General features: G+C 41.1%; 1 protein-coding gene across 4 annotated transcripts in view; it reads right to left on the bottom strand.

The window, feature by feature from the left end:
• Window positions 1–20,036, bottom strand: part of cadm4 (cell adhesion molecule 4) — a 186,421-nt gene that overhangs the window by 9,601 nt on the left and 156,784 nt on the right. For all 4 annotated transcript variants that reach the window (XM_086311223.1, XM_086311224.1, XM_086311222.1 and 1 more), the window contains exons 4-6: window positions 16,224–16,385; window positions 13,089–13,179; window positions 8,227–8,399 (exon numbers count right to left, since the gene is read on the bottom strand). In XM_086311223.1, the coding sequence (XP_086167349.1) occupies window positions 8,227–8,399; window positions 13,089–13,179; window positions 16,224–16,385 (426 nt within the window). The remainder of the gene's footprint in view (window positions 1–8,226; window positions 8,400–13,088; window positions 13,180–16,223; window positions 16,386–20,036) is intronic.

Raw genomic sequence — 20,036 nt, 5'->3', positions numbered from 1 at the left:
TGACAAGAACTAAAAGGGAGATGGTGGCGTGAGTGTGTGTGCATCAGCACTTTCAGAATGAATAATACGCCACTTCATCAGACAATTTATATAAAACTGCAACATGCAAGGAAGTCTATGTGCTCAGTGTAGGGCACACACACACACACACACACACACACACACACACACACACACACACACACACACTGAAGTTATTTTGTAATAGAGGAAAATGCACTTGTGCATGAAAACACGCATACTCAGTGTACATGTCCTTATACACAAATGCCTAATTGCACACACACATGCACACACGCTGCCCTTTCTGTTCAGGAGTAATTTATTGGTAAGTATTCCTCTGTCTCTTCTCTCTTTCTCCCACCGGCCCTGAGATCATCAATCTCTTTTTGCACTCCTCTTATGTCAGCACAATACCTCCCCCACTACTGCCTTTTTTCCCTTTCTTCAAGACTAGCCTTGGTGTTCTCTTGTGTTCGTGACTTACATGATGCATAATGTATTTTGTGCAAAAGATGAAGAGTTATCTGCGGGAAAAATAAAGTAAAATGGAGAGTGGAACAAATCGAATTTGATAGAAAATAGAATTTACTTAAATCTCTCTTTAGTGTATGAGTTGCTGTATGTTATATGCTTTTGTATGTGTGTGTGTGGATGCATGTAGATTTCATTTGAGCCTAAGAGCGGAAGATTAATTGCTGAGGTCACTGCACCAATTAACTGGTCACTGATTAATTTCTTTTGACTATCATGAAAAAATAAATGTTCCCCGCTCACTATTTTAAACTTTTTTCTTATTTTTTTCAGTCTCACTCATCTTTTCTTCTTTCTTTATCAACAAAACTCTTTTTTTCCCTCACCCTCGCTCCCCAACCCATTTTGTCCACTTCTCCACTTCCCTTCATTTGGCTGCCTCAGCTGGCTCTCTGGTTTCATTCCTCTGTGACTGCGTTCCCTCACTGCCTCTCTTCAACTTAATTAAGGAGAATGCCATACAGCTGTCGTTCTCTTGGCCGATAGCGTCCTTTTTCCCCCACATCATATTGTTATTCATTAACACTATACGCCTGCCAATCAGGCACACAGCCCATGTTATTTCGAGGGATGGATGAGGCGGCACTTGCGATAATGACGTTTCTCCTCGTATCTCATTCTCACAGTAGTGCGCCTGAGGATACGGTACCACCATTTTGGATGAGCCCTGTTATTCTTTCATGTTCAGTGTTCTTTATTTTAAGGGCTTAGCAAAGCACTGCTTGTCTAGCCAGTTATCTTTTAGCGCACTGAGTGCTTAGACATTGGTCGAAGGTCCACTACTGTGACCATAAAGGTCGACACTGATTACCTGAAAACTCATAGAAAATTTACTTGGATGTCAGGTGCATTGTCACAAGTGAAAGAAAATAGCACTGAAGCTTTTCTTTTTTAAAACTAAAACGACTCGGCTTTATCTCAGTCTAGCTTCTTCGGCCCCCTGCCTCTAACCTTTTTACACTTTCCTTCTCATTCTATTTTTTTTGAAAGTCTCTCTTCATTAAGTGGAGGTCTGTTTTTTTTTTCATTCCAATTACCCTGACGGCTCATTACAACAGTCGAGGAGACAGACTAATCCCTGGTCACCTAATATCCTTCTCTATCTCACCGTGTACCCACCCTTTCATCTTTTTGTCCCTTGCTTTGCTTTCCATGCAACTTTCTGTAAATCAGTTTCCAGTTTGCATTCTTCCCACTGTTCGCTTCTTTCTGTATTTCACAGAAACGAGCACCCTCACATGCATACACGTGCATGCACATGTGTTAAGTATATGAAAACTATAATACTTATTTCCCCAAGATGGAGAGAGACATTTCTCTCTCTCTCCATCTTGCACACTCTCTCATGCAATTCAATTCTAATAGGTTTTATTGGCTTGGCGATTCATCTGAGTGCAGCAACTAAGTTCAATTACATAAGGAAGCCCTTTGGGCTTTCACCAGGCAATCAACAACATTCTCCTCCCCGTCACAGGCACTCGCATGCTCATGCATCTTTGCGCATACACATAAAAAAAAAAAATCCAATTTCTACTTAACAATGGTGGCACAGAGATGAAACACCCAACAGAGGCCACATCCTTTTAGGATTTTACAGATACTCGCTCCGAGACTGTGTGTTTGTGTGCGTGTGCCTTTGCTTTCTCATTCTTTCGAAATTTCTCACATTTACATCAATAGTGGCCTCCTGAATGCTGCAGAAAGTTAATTTCATTGTTTTAATTTGTTCACACACCTACATGCACAGCAACAGGAAATATCTCACTCTCTCTAAATCAAGGCTTCTTAAAGTGTGTCAATTAAGGAAATCAGCATGAATTAAGAGCCATAACAAAAAAATGCAGACATCACACACGGGTAGTTAACGTTTTAATGTGTCTGTTTAGAGGATAGTGGTTTATGTTGGTGATTAATTTCTTCATTTAATTTCAGTAAATCGTTTTTGTGCTGGTTTCTAGCTTTCAAACCAGCACCCTCTGTCCTATTAGGAAGACAGAAACGTGTTTGTGTGTTATGAACACTAGAATAAAAGAGTTAAAAGCACCCACAAGCAACATTAGCTCTAATACTTGAAATACTCAGTTTGTCTTGGGTAAGGTGCTTCCTTGATCACTGTGGACTCACATGAACTGTGATTTAGTACATCTGTGCTCACACCTATTTTGGGTAATATCTATATAAGGTCAGAGATGAAGACCATGTGTGAAAATAGCCATAAACTGTGGAGGAATGAATGTGCAGCCCATATAATGCTACCTAGCCCTCTGATTGGTCCCCGGGCACTCTGAGAAACCTCGCTCTTAAATCATAAACATGCATGTATACAGGAATAAAAATTCAATAACACACACAGAGTAATATGCGGTAGGAATGTGTGACTCGTCCAATAAAGCTCAGCTTCAATGCATCATGTCTTTGCACAACCAAGGCCCTTGGAGAGTTTCCCACCTCTCACTCACGATTCTCCTTGGCTAGCATTAAACCTGCCTCTCTTTGTAAAGTGACAGCACTTAAAGCACCTGCGACAAATCTGAAGCCCTTTTGCCTGAGTTTAAGCTCAGGCTGCAGACCCTGATGGCAGGTAATTCTCGCAGAGGGACGGTTGACACAAAATGAGACATAGAGATGAACAAGTTTCTTTGCACCTGTAACAGAATGGTTTCATTTCTGCTGACTCATACCTTATAACACACATCTTCCATCATCCCCTCTTTGCCTGCACTTCCTCCTCCAGTGCACCCAGGGATTCCCTGTGGGAAGGCTGGGAGCCAGCTAAACTGACATTTCGTGTATTTGACAAGCCGTGGTACTGAATGTTAACCTGCATTCAACCTCCATCGTCCTTCATCTCCCCCTATTCATTTCTCCATCACACCCCCCTACCCCCGTTCCCCCAATCCAACTTCTCACTACTTTACACCCAGTTTGCTCCGTGTCGCCTTCTCAGAGAGCAAGGCCTTCTTTGGTAAAGTGACTGAACTGCAGCTGAACCTAGAATAAGGGGCAGACCGGTGGCCAAGTGAGAAATAGTGATGGTGTTTGAAGAGCAGGGACAGGAAAAGGAAGTGGACAGGAGGTGCTAAAAAGGTGAGAACAGTTGAAATCACAAGGAAAAAATGACATTGAGGAACAGAATACAGCAAGTTATAATGGGAAAAGGTGAATAACAAGAGTGTTTCAAACAGAAAAAAGAAAATAACCTCAGAGAGATTGAAAAGGTAAAGCATGCGACTACATCAATACACCAGTAAAACTGCATTTCTTTTGATCTGCATAATGCTTTGGGAAGAAGTGAAGATCCTCGCTACAAAATAAGTTAATCATTATTTGAATGAAAGAAACAGATGATGACACCTACTTAAACAATGTGGGTGCTGGAATGAAAGAAAGCACATGCTGCGTAAAATGTTGGAGTTATGATTCATCTTGTGTTTTATAGCATTAAATCCCATCATTTTTATTATTGATTGGCGACTTTCATTTAGTTTTCAGAAGCTAGCATGTCACCAGCACTATGTTAAATCATCCTTGGTGGTTTATTTACATCAATACAAATGTACAGTAAAGCGTGCATTTAAGTTCTGCGGCATTTACAAAGACACACATATTACCGAAAACATTAGAGCTTGAATTCAATGGATACGTTTGACATTTCTCAAGAAATAATTTTCACCATATTAGCTGGATTATTAGTTGTGACATTCGGGAAAATCAAGTGCGACTTTCAGTTGCCTACAGCTTAATATGATGGTTGCATCAACAACTCTGAGCTCTTTGAGATAAGGTTTAAAACAATCTGCCCAGTGGGTGACTACATTTTTTTTTTTTTTTGAAGTACAGCAACCTACCACTGATACAGGGCACACCGAGAGGACTTAAGAAGCTGATTGCTGAAAATCTATGGTGCAGCACAAAGGAGCTGAAGCTAGGCTTATGTTGTTTATGAGGATTTCCTGTCTTTTATGGATTTTTATTGAGGCCAGATTCCTTGATCTGAAAGTATCATTTTATTCACAAAACGAAAGGATAAGAAAAAAAAGAGCGATATGTCAAATTAACAAGCAGCACAGAGCAACGACATTAAATAAAGAAGATAAATGATGAAATTTGAGGAAAAAATGCCACAGAGGAAAATAAATGGAGACGACTGCTAAGGAAATGGTGAAGTGGAAAAAGACAGAACATTTTCTACAGTGGTGGCAACACACATCAAAGCTCGACATGTCTAACCTTTTTGAATAGAGAAACAGAGAGAACGAAAGAAAGAATAAGTGCGAGAGAAAGGAGAGCTGGTGGTGATGTCATCTTTCATCTTGCCAGTGTTGCCACCCGTGATGTCTGTGGAAAGCTGCCATTATGTGTGTCATCTGATTATTGTACAAAAGTGCACTCGGTGTGGAAAAGAAAGCGATGGCTAGTGCAACAGTGAGAAAGATAGATAGACGAGGGTGCGCTAACTAAAAGCAACCTAAGAATGTTACATAAGATATGATGTCTCAGCTCCCTTCATTCTTCCCACTGCTTCTGATCTTCAAACCAGGTGCTAGAATGACATGACAGGAGCTGCCAGTGGGGGAGTGGGGGGTTAGATCAAAAGGGCAAACCTACTGAGTGACAGTGGTGTGCACGTAATTAGGTCAAACCACAAATGCATTGGATATGAATCCATATAAGCCGCTAATGACGAGCTTGCTTTACAATTCAGCCCTACTGCTGCAGTCTTGTTAAAATTTCACAAATCTTGTTTTGTCCTTATTTGATTGCAAGTTTTACAGAGTTCTTACTCTCTTGGATCACACAACTTTAAACATATTCTTTTCAAATGTACTTCTAAGCCAGAGAGAAAGTTTAGCCAATTTGTCATATTTCCTGAAAAGAAGTGGTGCGAGATATTCATGTGATGTTGCAAGCGGCATCGCTAGCATCGCCTTTTATTAATAAGGGATAACTGCTGTGTTCATTTCCACAGTTGTATGATTGAACTCTGCTAGCAACATTTACACATGTAAAAAAAATATGCTTATTTATTTTGAGCCTTGGTGAAGCTGTTTTAATTCCTCTTCGTCACCCTCCCTTCAAGTCACCCTTTCATTTGATCAGCTGCCCCTCACAAACAGAGGTAGGAAAGTGATGTGCTTACGCTCAGAGCTGTGGTTACAAATGACCCTAATAAGGATATCAGCTCTCACTGATATGATACAGAGCCACAAGTAGCTGAAACCAAACATTTAGAGCAATCTGATGCCTGAGGTTTCAGCTCAAAGGGATTAATTGGACTTATGCTTACCTCATTATCTGGAAATTTGGCCGTGCTGAACATCTAACAGTGTAATGTGATATATGTATGTGTATATATATATATATATACATACACACATACATACACACACACACACGCACACGCACAGTCCTTATTACTGAAAATAAGGACTAGCATAGCAAGTAAGTGGATTAGTAACAAATATGTTTTTTATAAATTACTTTTCAGAGACAGAGTTACAAAGTGCTGTAAAACAAAATAGAATTACATAAAAACTAGAAATAATCACAAAAAATAACAGAAGTTTTAAATATAGTAAAGAGCAACAAAAACACAGAATAAAACAGAAGAAACAAAAGCTGATAATTAAAGTAGGCATTATCAATAAGATCGAATAAAACAGAAACGCTACATAAACAAATAAGTCTTTAGCTGATTTTTTAAAAGAGTTCCAGTTTAAAAAAAATATAACATCTTAATTTCATGGTTTTAGTATGTAGTATGTAGGCTTATCAAAGTCAAAGTCTCTTCATTTGTCTCACTTGGGAGACATTTGCTTTGGACACAGGGGTCACATCGCACTCCACAGTCTTCAATCTTGTGTGCAATAGCTAAGAAACTCTGAACCTGCAATCACAGAATGCTAACAGCGCTAACTGGTAAGTGAGCTGTGTTGAGTTTAAAATCAGAGTTTGGGTTTAAAATCTGTGAAAAGAGACGTTTTCACACTGATTCTTATATATACAGCATGTTTTAAGTGCAACATAGATTCTCCCTTTTTTTCATATGTGCAAGTTCTTAAGCCACGCCTTACTAACATCATACATGAAGCCCTGCTGTAAAGTTACAGCAACCCAGGTGCCGCATCGCTTTGTCGCTCGAATGTGCATATATTCAGTTGGTATGAATAAATGTATAAATGTTTGTATACTTGATTCTAATGTACTGTTAAGTCTGTTTTACACTGATGAAACTGCAGCTACCAGAACACAGAAAACACATCAATAGAATGAATTCCACTTTGATCTGTCGATAAACCAAAGCAATTTCCACATCTCCATTATTAGGCTGTGGAATGGTAACCTTTAATATTTTATTGCATCCAGTTTATATTTTCTTGAGCTCTAAAGCGTGGCTGTCACGTTAGAAACAGACAGCAACATTGAAAGCACACGTGGCGATAAAATAATTAACTTGCTCTTTGTTTTTTCACTCTGCGCACTTAATTCCAAGCTTATTGATTTTTCTGCAGCATTAATCTCTTGTTTTATTTGTGACAGTGTTGCGATTGACTGTTAGATTTTTTTATATTGTTTATAGATTTATATCACTGTTTTATCATCATCACCTTATAATATCTCAACTGGAGTAGGAGGCATTCTCAAAGATCACGTTGTGTGGAAGTGGACTCTTGTGACGCGTGAAATGCCCATCGCGCTGTTGTGATACCAGCTCCAACTGCGATTTGGGGTTTTGTTAAGCCAGCCTGGCTTTGTTGAACTTCCTAGTAGTATACATCTCAGCAGTGTGTTAGAGAAGCAGCTGAGATAAACAATCTGGATCTTCTCCATTTAGTGCTTAAAACAAAGTCTAAAATCTACTGGGGGCCATTGTAAGACTATAGACGGGTATTGTGAGCTTGCTTACTAGAACAGGTTACTACATACACTTTGGGAATGTAGCACCAGTGAATTTATTTGCAGATCGTAATAACAAAGCCATTTTACCAGCATCTTCCTCCCCTCTAAAACCTCTGTTCATGCAACAAGAAAAGAATTCCAACAGGTTTTTCACTGCACACTGTGTTTCAACTTCTGTCCTTGTCTTGTCCGTGTCATTACGCACTGTGAAATTCATTAGTTGTCAAAATATCTTGTATCTTTAGCTATTGCACTTGAAGATAAGTTATTTTGAATTCTTTGAAGAGAAGATTGGGTCACAGTGGAGATAATAAGCTGCTTCTTTACAAGCGATAGCCAGAATAATAATGTTGGTGACTAGTATCTGTGCATGCTAGTCTCCTCGTGGAATCAATAGCACTGTGAAATCAATTGCACAGCAGGCTTAGCAAAGGTTTCCTGCTGTGTCCGAATCAAAAAAACAAATAAAGCTGAAAGAAAAATGAGACAAGCATCATGCTGTAGTGGGTTTGTTACCCACTGACAGTATAGCCAGACTCCAAATACTCAGGGAAGATAAAAGAATCAATACAATTTAAAAGACTTCTCTAAAATATTATCAAAGAATAAGAAAAGAAATAAGAAGCTTAACAAAGCAACCACTGAACATAAAATTATTCAGGACCGTTAACTACAGCCTCAGGTACTAAAACTTAAGGGACATAAAAAGAACCACTGGAGCAAACTTTGCAAGCACTTGTCTTAAAACTAAGAAAATGGACAGCAAATTCACTGTTAGTGATCTTTACTCACCATATACCAACAGCGTGTAATGATCAGCAGCACGACCATAGTCGTTCTGGGCCTGGCACAGGTATGTCCCGTTGTGTGATTGGCTAAGACGGGAAATCTGAAGAGTAGTGCCAGAAATCTCTGCCCTCTCAGGTAAGGTGTCATTAATCTTGGACCACTGAGTGTTTCTGGGCCTGTAAGAAATATGAAACCTTCAATCAGTTATCAAAAGTCAACCGCGATAGCAATGGTAGGAGATGACCCAGGGCTAACATATATAAAGAAAACAGAATTGGACCAAGCACTGAGCCCCGGGGGACCCACATGAGTGGTCCTGTTGAGGACATGCAGTTCTGAAGTGCTAGTTAGATACGTTTGATGAGAACCATTTGAGTACCACCCAGTTCCATAATCTGTCAGTAAAATGACATAATCAGTGCTGTCAAAGACTGTTGATAGTTTAAGGAGAGGGCGGAACCCTGATTCCTTAGCATCTTCACATATATGGACATTTAAGAGTCACCAATTAACCTGACATACATGTCTCTGGCCCAGGAAACTGGACTGCCCAAAGGAAATTCATACATGTACTACAAATGCCCTAACTGACCAGAATGCTGGAATCTTCTAACTTAAATATTATAGGTTTTAGCTTTAGATGTCTAATTTTTGCAGTTTGTTATTATACCTACAACAAGCAGTGGTATTTGCTATCATGATTGGAGTTTGGTGGAGACCTGAGTGCTAAAGTGAAGCTCTCAATCTACCCTCACCTATGGCCACAAGCTCTGTATTGTGACCAAAAGCATGATATTGCAGATATGTGTGGAAGAAATGAGCTTCCATTGAATGAGGTTTGGGTTCTGCCTTAGAGATGTCATGAGGAGGTTAGTCATTTGAGGGGGGCTGAGGGTAGACCTCTCTCCTCCACATTGAAAGGAACCAGCTGAGGTGGTTCAGTGATCTTACTAGGATGCCTCCTGGGGCCTCCTAGGTGGGGTGTTTCAAGACCCTAGGGTAGACCCAGGACACTCTAGCCTGTGAATGCCCCTGTGTTTCCCCTGATGAACTGGACGAGGTGGCTGGGGAGAACGAGACCTCGGCTTGTCTACTTGCTGTCCCCGTGACATACACGTTTTGAGTAGCTGCATGTCTTTTATCAGTTCAGAAACGTTCTACCTGCATTCCCTGATCATTGCTCTGCATCTCTGCTGGTATGTGGTTTCAAAATGACAAAGCAAGCTGTATTGTTTGAAAAAAGAGATGTCTTGTGGAAAAAAGATATCTCAAGATAAGCTTACATGCAGTAATCACACACTTTAGTTCATGTTTTCTGAAGAGACGACTAACCCTTAGGTTTTACCTTGATAGTAGAAGAACGAGGTAAAAGACTGGCCTTAGTTAGCTGTTAGTGGCCACTGTATCTCTAACATGTAACTTGTTGTTTGTCCAAATAAAAATAACTTTATTGTGTAATTACTTTATGCTTCTATGCTTGTCAAATAAAGAAGACAGGATATAAGGCTGCTCAAGATTTAGATCAGCTCAGAGGCACTTTTGACAGAAATGGTAGTTAGTTAATAAGTAATGTAATTTATAACTTCTTTAATAATCATTGTAGTCATGCTGTTATTAAATTCACGGGATAAAAATATGGGTTATTGAATCAAATATTTCCAAGGACATTGCTTAACACTGTCAGCAAGTACCTCGCATAACAATGCAATGGATACAATACGGATAGTCTGAAAGATATTTAATAAAGCCTGAAGAGCTAAATAATTTTAGAAGCAAAGGAAGTCAGTATCAGATTGACTTTGGCACTACCAGAAGTGGTGGCATGATAAAAAAAAGAGGTGAAGACGGAGGGTAAAGAAGCCCATAGGGTGAGGTTGACAAGAGAATGAAAGAAGGGTCTTGGAGGAGAAATCGTGGCAAGCGAGGGATGCATCCCGATAAATAATCATGAGATATGTGGTTAGAGGGCAGCGAGTGCTTGAAAGAACTGGGTAAGAGTGACAAGGGGGCAGATGACAGAGTAAAGGGTTGTCAGGTGTTAAGAGTAGGAAAGAAAACAAGAAGAATGTATTACAGGTAGAGTGAGGGAAAAAATGTGTAGTAGGAGTTGAAGTGCAGAAGCAGGCAGACAAAATGCATTGGTCACGAGGCTGGGAAGGCAGAGCAGATGGGAGGTACAAGGATTACAGACCCCCAAATCTTTGTGTGTGTGTGTGTCTGGCAGGGTTTCATGGCTCTTGCCACCCTGGCCAGATTACAATCCTGACTCATCTGGGATCTAATCCCTCAGGAAGTCTAATTAAACCACCTTCTTGGTTCAGCATAGATGCATATACACAGTTTCTCCCTTTCCACACTGATGTTTTAAAACAAAATCTCCAGTTTTTCCTCTCTTGCAACAGCAAACTTGCACTCTTACTCTGAGTAATCCCTTACAAAGATAACACACAAATAATCAGGCTATCAAGCTAAATGAAAAGACATTGTCTGCCTTAATCTCCCCGCCTAGTAACAGACAGACAGTGAGTGTACCCTTCGCCACAAGGAAGTGACATATAATTAGTAATTAATGCTTAACAGGCAGTTAACAGGGCCAGGGAGCAAGCGCGAGGGTGACAAGGGTACTGTAATGTGTGTGTGACTGTGTGTGTGTCTATGGGTGTGCAGTCCAGCATGAGATGAGGGTCATAGTCCAGTGCTGCCTGAAGTCCCATCCCTCACTGTCACATACACACACGCATACACAGTGTCCCCAACCAGCCGTTACAAAGCTTTAGTGGGGCTATAGCCAATACACTTCTCAGCCAGTCCTAACTGTGGGATTTCACTAAATTCATCACACTGACACACACAAAAACACACATGCACACACTTTAGCTGCAATGGGCTTTACTAGGGAGCTTTAGCGGACCCAATGCCCACAGACAGACAGACAATCTAGGGGAGGGTTTAAGAGCTTAGGCCCCAATACCCTTCTAGAAAGTGCCCAAAGGGCTGCCAACACTCTAGAAAAAGGCTTCATTTCAAGGTCGGATCTTAAAATTGTTGACTGCTGATTGGGTTTGGGTAACCTCACACACAGTGCATACCATGTCCACATTTAGACAGAATTTTTTTGTATCCCCTTACACACTTCCAATATCCTATCAGACACAGTCTAAAGCGCCTCTTCTCTTTGTCCTTCATGCAATAAAATATGGATCAGGTTTTTATCCATCTGTCAAACGGTAAATGTCGGGTGAAACCACTCTTCTGCTTTTCATCAAAGTCAGAAGAACACTGCTACGTTCACGTGTCCTTACATAACAAGAAATATATTACGTGGTTTAATATTGTACATTTACACGTGTAATAGAAGATAAATATGGCTTACAGCTCATATTTCAAGTCCATTTCCCAATATTTTCAATAATAAGTATTGATATTTAGATTTCTGAGCACAGTACCAAGAACGTACAACAAATACAAAGATAAGTCTATGCAATATAGTAATTTCACAGACACAAAAAAGATGGCTGAAATTAAAAGTACTTGATAATTGCACTCAGTTTCTGAAGTAGAATCCTGGAAATGAAGGATCACAGTGAGAAATTATATAGAAAGAGACGAATGTGAAAAAAGTATTAGACAAAAACAATGAATCTGTTGTAGCTTTCTGGTTAAGAGTGCCCAAGGTCTCGCTGATTTTCTTCTTCCTTTAGAACCAGTAATGTTGGTTAAGCACACATGTTCTCCCTTCTGTGATAATTGCTTTATACTCACACATTTGGGAGCTGCCCAGGAAAACCTGTTTTCTGTTGTGAAAAGCTCCACTGGAGCAGGTAGAAGTTATTCAAGGATGTTTCCACAATAGCAATTAAGAAGGAGATTTTTCTTTAAACGAAAGTGGATAGTAATTACTTGGAAAATAAACAGTAATATATTTCAGAGACGCTCTCTGTTGGATAGTCACAGATCACCTACTGCACCCAATTTACCTCTATAGCCCATAAATGGCAAAAAGGTTTTGGTAGCACCCCTTATCACTTCATTGTTGACATTGTTGACAGCTAACACTTTCTCTGAACCTTCAACAAATCAAAATTTAAGTTTACTCTGATAGATTTTTTCACATATTTTTGTTCTTTGAAACATATTAAAAGAAAACCAGTAAACAAACAAATACATTTAACTCTAGTGTTACTGGGGCGCAGTAACTTCAGCACTTTTGCAGTTCTTTAGGGTTGCTTGTTATTCAATTCCAGCTCGTTCTATATTTAGCTGGTGGGATTTAATTATGATCTATAATTAATGGTCTGGGTAAATGTGTAAAACAGAGTTCTGCTAACAGATTGGCAGAGATAAAGTCAAGCCTTACAAATCTTTAGCAATATTAGAAATGAAATGTCATTCTTGTAGCAGCAGCTCAAAACAATTCCACAAAACTGTGTTAGACACGATTCAATTTTGCTAAATTTTCTATTTGTAAGGATTGATACTGAACTCTGCAAACTCCTGCACGCCCTTGTCAGTCAAACGATGTTTGCGTACCCTTAAACAAATTTGTCAAAACCCTTTGCTTTGTCGAGGCAAACAATTTATAATTTATGATTACTTCATCTGGAATTCATTTTAAAAATGATGGAAAAATCTCTCTCTTATGACAGCCTGCAACACTTTCACAAGTAGCGCCTGAAACCAGATGGCAAACAGAACTTTTACATATCTTGTGAAAAGTAAAGCTAAATTCATTTGTCATGAATGTGTTATCTTCGTAATGTGTCCTGGTAAATAATGTGGAAAGCAAGACAAAAGCAGCACATTCTTAATGTAAAGCGCACCAATGCCAAGCTGTTTACCACACATACATATACAAATAGACTTACAGAGGATTCCCAGTGACAGAGCAGGTGAGGGTGAGCGAGTCGCCCTCTCGCAAAATGCCAGCAGGAGGAACAATTCGAACTGTAGGTGCAACTGTAGAAAAGCAGAAAGGAGGAGGGTGACATGAGTAAGCATTTCAGAGAAAAAAACAGAAAAAACATTTCTCGATCCGAATGATGCAAGAATCAGACAGGAACAGGAAAAAAAATCAAGAAAGAAAAAAAGAATCCGAAACAAAAGACAGGTAACAGAAAGGGAAAAGTTAGAACATGGAAGGAAAATTGTCTTTGACATCTGTTTCCAAGGCAACCGTGCGACAATCCTATGGTTTAGACACCTGTTATCATAAGCAGCCCACCGCTCCAGCTTCAGTGCACTTGCTTCAGTAACAGAACAATCAGGAGCCAAATCCACACCCGCGGTTGGTCATTATTGCCAGTTTTCTGGCTGGAGGAGCATCCAGGCAGAGATGTTAATGTTTGTTGATAGCTCACCAGTCTGATCTATCAACAAACATTAATATAGAAGTGGCAAATTAATTGAACTCACAAGGCCGATGTAAACATATTCGCCAAATATGAATCATCCACATCTATAAATATTTACATATGCCTGGGAAATGTTTGACTATTCAAAATGATATATTGTTGGATCAAGCAATCACATCAAGCTGTCAGGAACAGTGAAGATAGAACTAATGGAGTTACTGAATATGGTTGACTGCTGAAATTCATCAGATTAATATTGGGGGAGAAGAGAGACCACACTGTATGCACTTTTATCTTGTATTCTCATCACAGTTTATCTGCTATAATAATGCCTTTTATCAATTGCTGCCCACAAGACAATTCCAGTATGGAAGGAAATAGGGATCCACATGAAAAAACTAAACAAAATGAACTTTGCACAATCTTTGTTTTTCTAAAAAAAATAATTAAAAAAAATAAAATAAAAATGTGCCACGATTTCTGTGCTGGAACATGTTTTTTGTTTTGTTCTGTCCCTGTGTAGTATTTTCTGTGTCTTGTCACCTGTCTTATTAGCCTTTTCCCTGGTGTGTATAGCTTGTGCGTTTTCCCCACAGACTTTGTTATGTTGTTGTTCCCTTTTCCTGACCCCTGAAATACATGTGGTACATGTCTTTGATGTCTTGCCTCTGACACACTTTTGCTCCATTATCACAAGACTTCAAGGCGCACCAGTAGCATTTCAGAAATGGAGCGTTTAGTCTGCATGGGTTCTTATATTCTGAAAACTGACCAGATTCTCTATGCCGTCCCCATGTCTAACTTCCTGCCCTCCTCATCTGCTCTGCGCTGCTTGACGTGACTTCCATGAAAAAGTAGAAATTCTGAGGGGAGAGTAATTTTGGGAATTTTTCCAAAGTGTACTCTGGTGGGATCAGAAGCATTGTCTTTTGCCTGAGTGGCTGCAATCAGCTCCGGTGGTTAGGTTAACAGAACCACATCCTGTATATTTGAGTGTCCCTTGTTTCGGTCCTGCTAGCACGCTGCTTTTGATTAGTCTCTGTCACTTCTGGATTTTGTTACTGAGACGCATTTCCCTGTATTTTCCAAAAAGTGCCTTCTTTTTTTCTAAATTTTAATCTTCCAGTCCATTTCAGTTTTTGGCTTCACTTAGGCAGCATGCAAACACAGTAGTACAAATTAATATCTTCAAATCAAAACACTGAGCTGAAAGCAAATATTTGTTCCTCCTCACATCAAAAACAAACATCAAAAACTTGACAAGCTTACATCTGATTTTCTCATTTTATACACTGATTCTACTGAAACAGACTTCAAAAAGAACCAAAAAAAAACCCCCCAAACAAATGCTGACAATTTAGTGTGGCATAAAATATATAATACAAAAACCCAGGGAGTTATCTCTTTCAGTAGTTTTCCCGCTTTGCCTCCTCTAAGAGGACATTACAATTTAGTGCACACAAACTTGTGCAAAGACACCAACAACAAAAAGACAAAGTCAACGTAGGGCAGGGATTGTTTCACATACTAATATACTCCACATTTCTTTCACTTGATGTTGTTTAGCTGTTTAAACAACAGGCCAGGAGCCTAACCTGGCCGTGTTCCTATCTCTGGCAGCTCCCTGCATGACAAGATTTGTATAGAATAGAATAGAATAGAATTCAACTTTATTGTCATTGCACATGCACAGGTACAGGGCAACGAAATGCAGTTTGCATCCATCCAGAAGTGCTTTAGTGATATAGATATATTACAATATATATTAGCAATAATATAGATATGTGAGTATATTACAGAAATGGGTCTATTATGGTATGTTATAATGTACACGGTATGAAGTATGTTGTGAATATTCTATAACTATAAGTATGTACAGGCTGTAGTGAGTACAAGCTATGTGCAGGATATGAACAGGATATAAATATGAAAAACTATACAGAATATGAAATAAATAACTTTACAGAATCTGGGATATACAGCTATACAGAAATGGGAACTATGCAAGTTGTAAACAGTTGTAGGATTAAAGATTATCGAATGTACAGAATGATTATTTACACAGAGCTATACATTAGTGCAGTTAAGATAAGTGAGGGTGTAGATAGTTTCTACAGAGGCTATATAAAGTGCTAGTGGTTGTGAGTGGTGGTTCAGTCCATGTTATTATTGTGTTTGAGGGTACAGTTGTCCATTGTGGGTGTGTATGTTCAGTCCATGAGTTTAACGTGGGTCAGATGTCAGGAGGCAGAGTTCAGGAGTCTGACAGCTGTGGGGAAGAAGCTGTTCCGGTACCTGGTGGTACCGGTACCTGGTGGTCTTAATGAGTGCAGGTCTCATACAGGGCAGTTCTGAATATCACTGTTAAAATCCTGGACGGTGTATAAAAGAGGATCATTCTAAAATGAGATATCACCGTTTGAAAAATGAGGCTGCTAACCTGACAAAATTATTGCTGGCATTAAAGTAAAACACTATAATGAAGAGGCCTGAAGTAGCAATTTCAGTGACAGCAATACAGATGAAATAATGTTTGTTTTGAAATATTTGGCAATGAACATTATGTTACTTAATTTGTCTGAAAGATGGATAGAAATTGTTTGGAGGCACACACACACACACACACACAAAAGAAGAGAAGGGACTTACAATAGACATCCAGGCGATAATGCCGAATCCTCTTCTGCCCATTAAGTGCAGGGTGGAATGCCTCACAACTCAGAGCTGCCCCATCGTCTTTCCTTTCTACCGGGATGCGGATGGTGCTGGACACACTGAATGTCTTCCCATTGTCCTGCAGGGATACCACACCTGGAGACAGGCAGGGGAAGCAGGGGGGATTGAAATAATGGAAGTAAATAATACCGGTGAGGTGGCCAAGAAACATTTTAGCAGCCAAAATATGCCTGTTCTTACTTTCTCCCTGCTGAGACATCACACCTATGTTAGGGGACTGTGAGCTGCAGGGAGAAGGCGAGATGGAGGAGAAGAAGGGATTTCGCTTTCTTTTTTTTGATGAGAAACCAAAGGGGATAGAAAAACTGAGCAGAAAGAGAGTAAGAAGTGAGGGATTGATGAATGAGCTTTTTAGAGCATCACCAGGTACCTGTAAAGGGGAGGATGAGTGGTGAGGGAGCAAAGAAGAGATAGAGAGAATAGAAAGCAATTTGCATCTATATTTCATGGCAATTATGAGCAGCAGCACAGTTTGTTTTCCGATAGTAAATCAACTGAATGTTTTGTCTGTGTGCGAGCGAAAGAAAGAGAGAGAGAGATAGAGGAGAGAGAAGGATAAAAGAGAAAATATGCATAACCCAATTGAGATTTTAACTGAGCCAGACATGGAGAGAGAGAAGGACGTCAAAGGAACAGGGTGAGAGAATAAAAGGAAAGGAGAGAGGGACGCACAGAGAGAGAACGAGGGCAGCAAAACAAGCATGATTGATGCGTGTGTGTGTGTCTGTGTGTGTGTGAGAGGGGTGGGGTGGTGGGGGCAGACATGAAAGAGGATGATAACAGCGCGAGGCAGATGCAGAGTGGAAGAAAGATGCAAGAAGAGAGGAGGAGGAGAGACAGACGGAGGGAGGAGGAATAGTGGCAGCAAACTAACGGGACTTGACATGGTCACGTATTGGGAGTTTGTGCTTGTTTAGGCAGAATACAATATACTTATATTGCACTGAATTTTCAATTATTGCTGGCAAGAAAATGAAAGTGAGCTTAATCGAGGCCTGAGAGGATGCTAGCGTGTGCAGATGAGCAAGAATAAGGGTGCGGCGGGAAGATAGCGTCTTAATTAAAGAGTACTTCTGATATCTGTTGGGATCTGCTTCTAACCTTTGGTGTCACAGTTCGTTTAACTCAGGGCCAAAAGAGATGGGTGGAAGAGAAGAGGCGAGAGAAAAGAAGGGAAGAGAAGAGAGGAGAGAGAAGCATTAGGAAACAAGATAAGACAACTGAGGTAAAAGGACAGTCCCTGTCTGTCTCTTGGACTCTTAAAGTGTTGTGTAGCCAACAACTACGCCGAGGAGCCTCACGTCTTTGTCAGCAGTGAAACTTAAAGGAAAAAAGAGACTGCTTTAAAAGAAGGTGAAGAAGTTAAGCATAAGGACATGGAGAAAAAACACAGAATGACGGTGACAGGTGCGTTCTGACAGAGAAAAAGAGAAGAGACTGGATGAAAGAGACACCCGGTGTCAGACAAAAATAGAAGGTAAAAGAGATGACAGCTGACATGAAGTTTAAAAGGGCAAAACGCTGCTCGGTGCATGTCCAATAAGCTGCTGACAACAGATTATCGCGCTTTATTTAATCTGGTCCGTGCAGAGCTATCTGAAGTTACAGATAAATGAATGAATTAATAACAATACAAAACACATCTGACACCAGTTTGTACTTTTGAACAATACCGTCTGCATTTATTAAAAACTGGAGATAAAACCGAATAAAAATAATAACAATGAGCCTCAGTCAGAAATGCTTTGCATGACTTAGTCCCCAAGAGCTGTTTTGTTGTTGCTCAGTCAACTAATAAAGTTTTTGAGCAATTTAAATCAAACACAAATGCTGATTTAACAGAAAATTAATAAAAAAAAATGGGTGGGTGTAAAAACAAACAAAAATGATTTCTACCTGCCCCTCCCTTCCCTCCCTCCCCATCTCCAGCTGCCTCCCTCTTCCCGCTCCTCCACAACCACCCACACATGCAGGGCCTTGGAGTGGGGGTATGTCACCAGGGTGCAGAGGAGGCTACCCCCCCCCCCCCCCCCCCCCTGTCCCCTTCTGGCTGCCTCTGCCTCAATTTTATCCCACAACTTAGACATTCACATTATTCACACTCTCATTACACATACATATAGGATCTTGGGAGTGGGCACAATCACGGAGTCCAAATTACCATCAGGGTGTACACCCCACCCCTGACGTCGTTGCCCACCTCTCAATTTTAAATACACTTAGTCATTGAGGGCTAGCAGGAGGGACTATGCGCTTACCTGCTGCTCTCTGGCAGGTAGCTCCATGCCCTCCTGGGTTTTAATTGCACCTTAGAACACACATGCATCAACACTACAATGAGCGGGTGGAGGGAGGTTTGGAGTCTTCTCCCACCCCCATTCTCTGCGGCCTGCTAGAGCGGGAGGGCTAGTAGGAGGAGTTGGCCGTCCGACTGCGGTCTGGGGTGTGGGGCCTCCCTGCTGCTGCGGAGTCGGGGTGGTCTGCCTCTCCCCACCGCAGGGAAAAGGGTAACACCACCTGGGTCTGGGTGCAATTCCCCCCTCCAGGGGCAAGGGTACCTAGACCCGGTTTGTAGAGTACGCTTGGGGAGTGTGATTGTGTGTACAGCGTCTCTTTATGTCTGTCTCCACGTTGGTTGAGTGTGGAGTGAGTGCATATGAGAGCATGAGGGTGGGAATGGATGTTTGTATCTGTGTGTGCCTGTATGTCTGTGTCTATATGTCAGGTTGCGTATCAGACGCCACCTCTCTGGGGACACCTCAGGCCCTCCAAGGTTTGGAGGCCTATCTCCACCCACCACCACTTCCCCTGCCGGTGGCGGACTCCCTCAGGTGTCGGTGTGTTGGTGGTTCTTTGTGTCTGGGGGTGGGCGTCCGGGTACACACCGGCTCACTCCTTGGCGGCCGCTTGTCGGGGCCTGGGGCTCGCTCGGGCCCCTTTGGAGGTGGGGTGCCCCCGGCCTCTCGGCCTGGGGCTCGGTCACTCAGGCACAGCTGGGGGCCGGCGGAGCTCACGGGCGCGTCACTGCAACTCCCCCTGACTTCTGCTCCGTGGCTGCTGGGCGAGCCCTCATCTGGGACTCTCCTCAGCTCTTACTGGAACAGTGGCGCGGCTGCCCCTCTGTTGGTCTTCCATGGTCTCTTGTGTTCTGGGGGCCTCTGGATGTCTGGAGTTTTGATCTCCTCCATACCCGCTTCACACCCTGGAGGACGGGGCTGTGGCCCCCCCACACTCCCTAGCAGATCATTACATGGAGAAACCTTTGGAATGCAAGCATGCTGATCCACACAGGTATGCACACATGGGTATTCACAGACGCGGACTAAAGCTTTCTTGGCTGCTGCCTCAAAGCACACTGTGCGCTGTCTATCTTGCGTGCTGCACAATATCGTTTATTATTTAGTAAATATTGATATCTATGACTAGCTAGTTTATTGTGATGGTGCTTTGTTTTCTCTATTATTATGTTGCTCTTTGTTGTTTGCTGTCTCCTCTGTTTGTTTTTTTTGTTTGTTTTTTTTTTTTCTCCATACAGGTGACCCAGGAGTTCTTTTTTTTTTTTTTCTCTCTCTTCCCCCCTCTTCTCACCGTCTCTTCTCCCCCTTTGGTTTTCTTTCTTTCTCTCCCCCTCTTTCTCTCATTCATTCCCCCTGTCCTATTTATTAAAAAAAAAAAAAAAAAAAAAAAAATGACAAAGGATGAACTGAAGCTCTGCCATCACGTAAT

Source organism: Aulonocara sp. 'chitande type north' Nkhata Bay, linkage group LG11, assembly GCF_057382095.1.
Source record: "Aulonocara sp. 'chitande type north' Nkhata Bay isolate Kocher_YH1m ecotype deep benthic linkage group LG11, A_spYH_male_GT1.1, whole genome shotgun sequence".
Lineage (NCBI taxonomy): Eukaryota > Metazoa > Chordata > Actinopteri > Cichliformes > Cichlidae > Aulonocara > Aulonocara sp. 'chitande type north' Nkhata Bay.
This window is presented reverse-complemented; position numbering and strand designations above follow the sequence as displayed.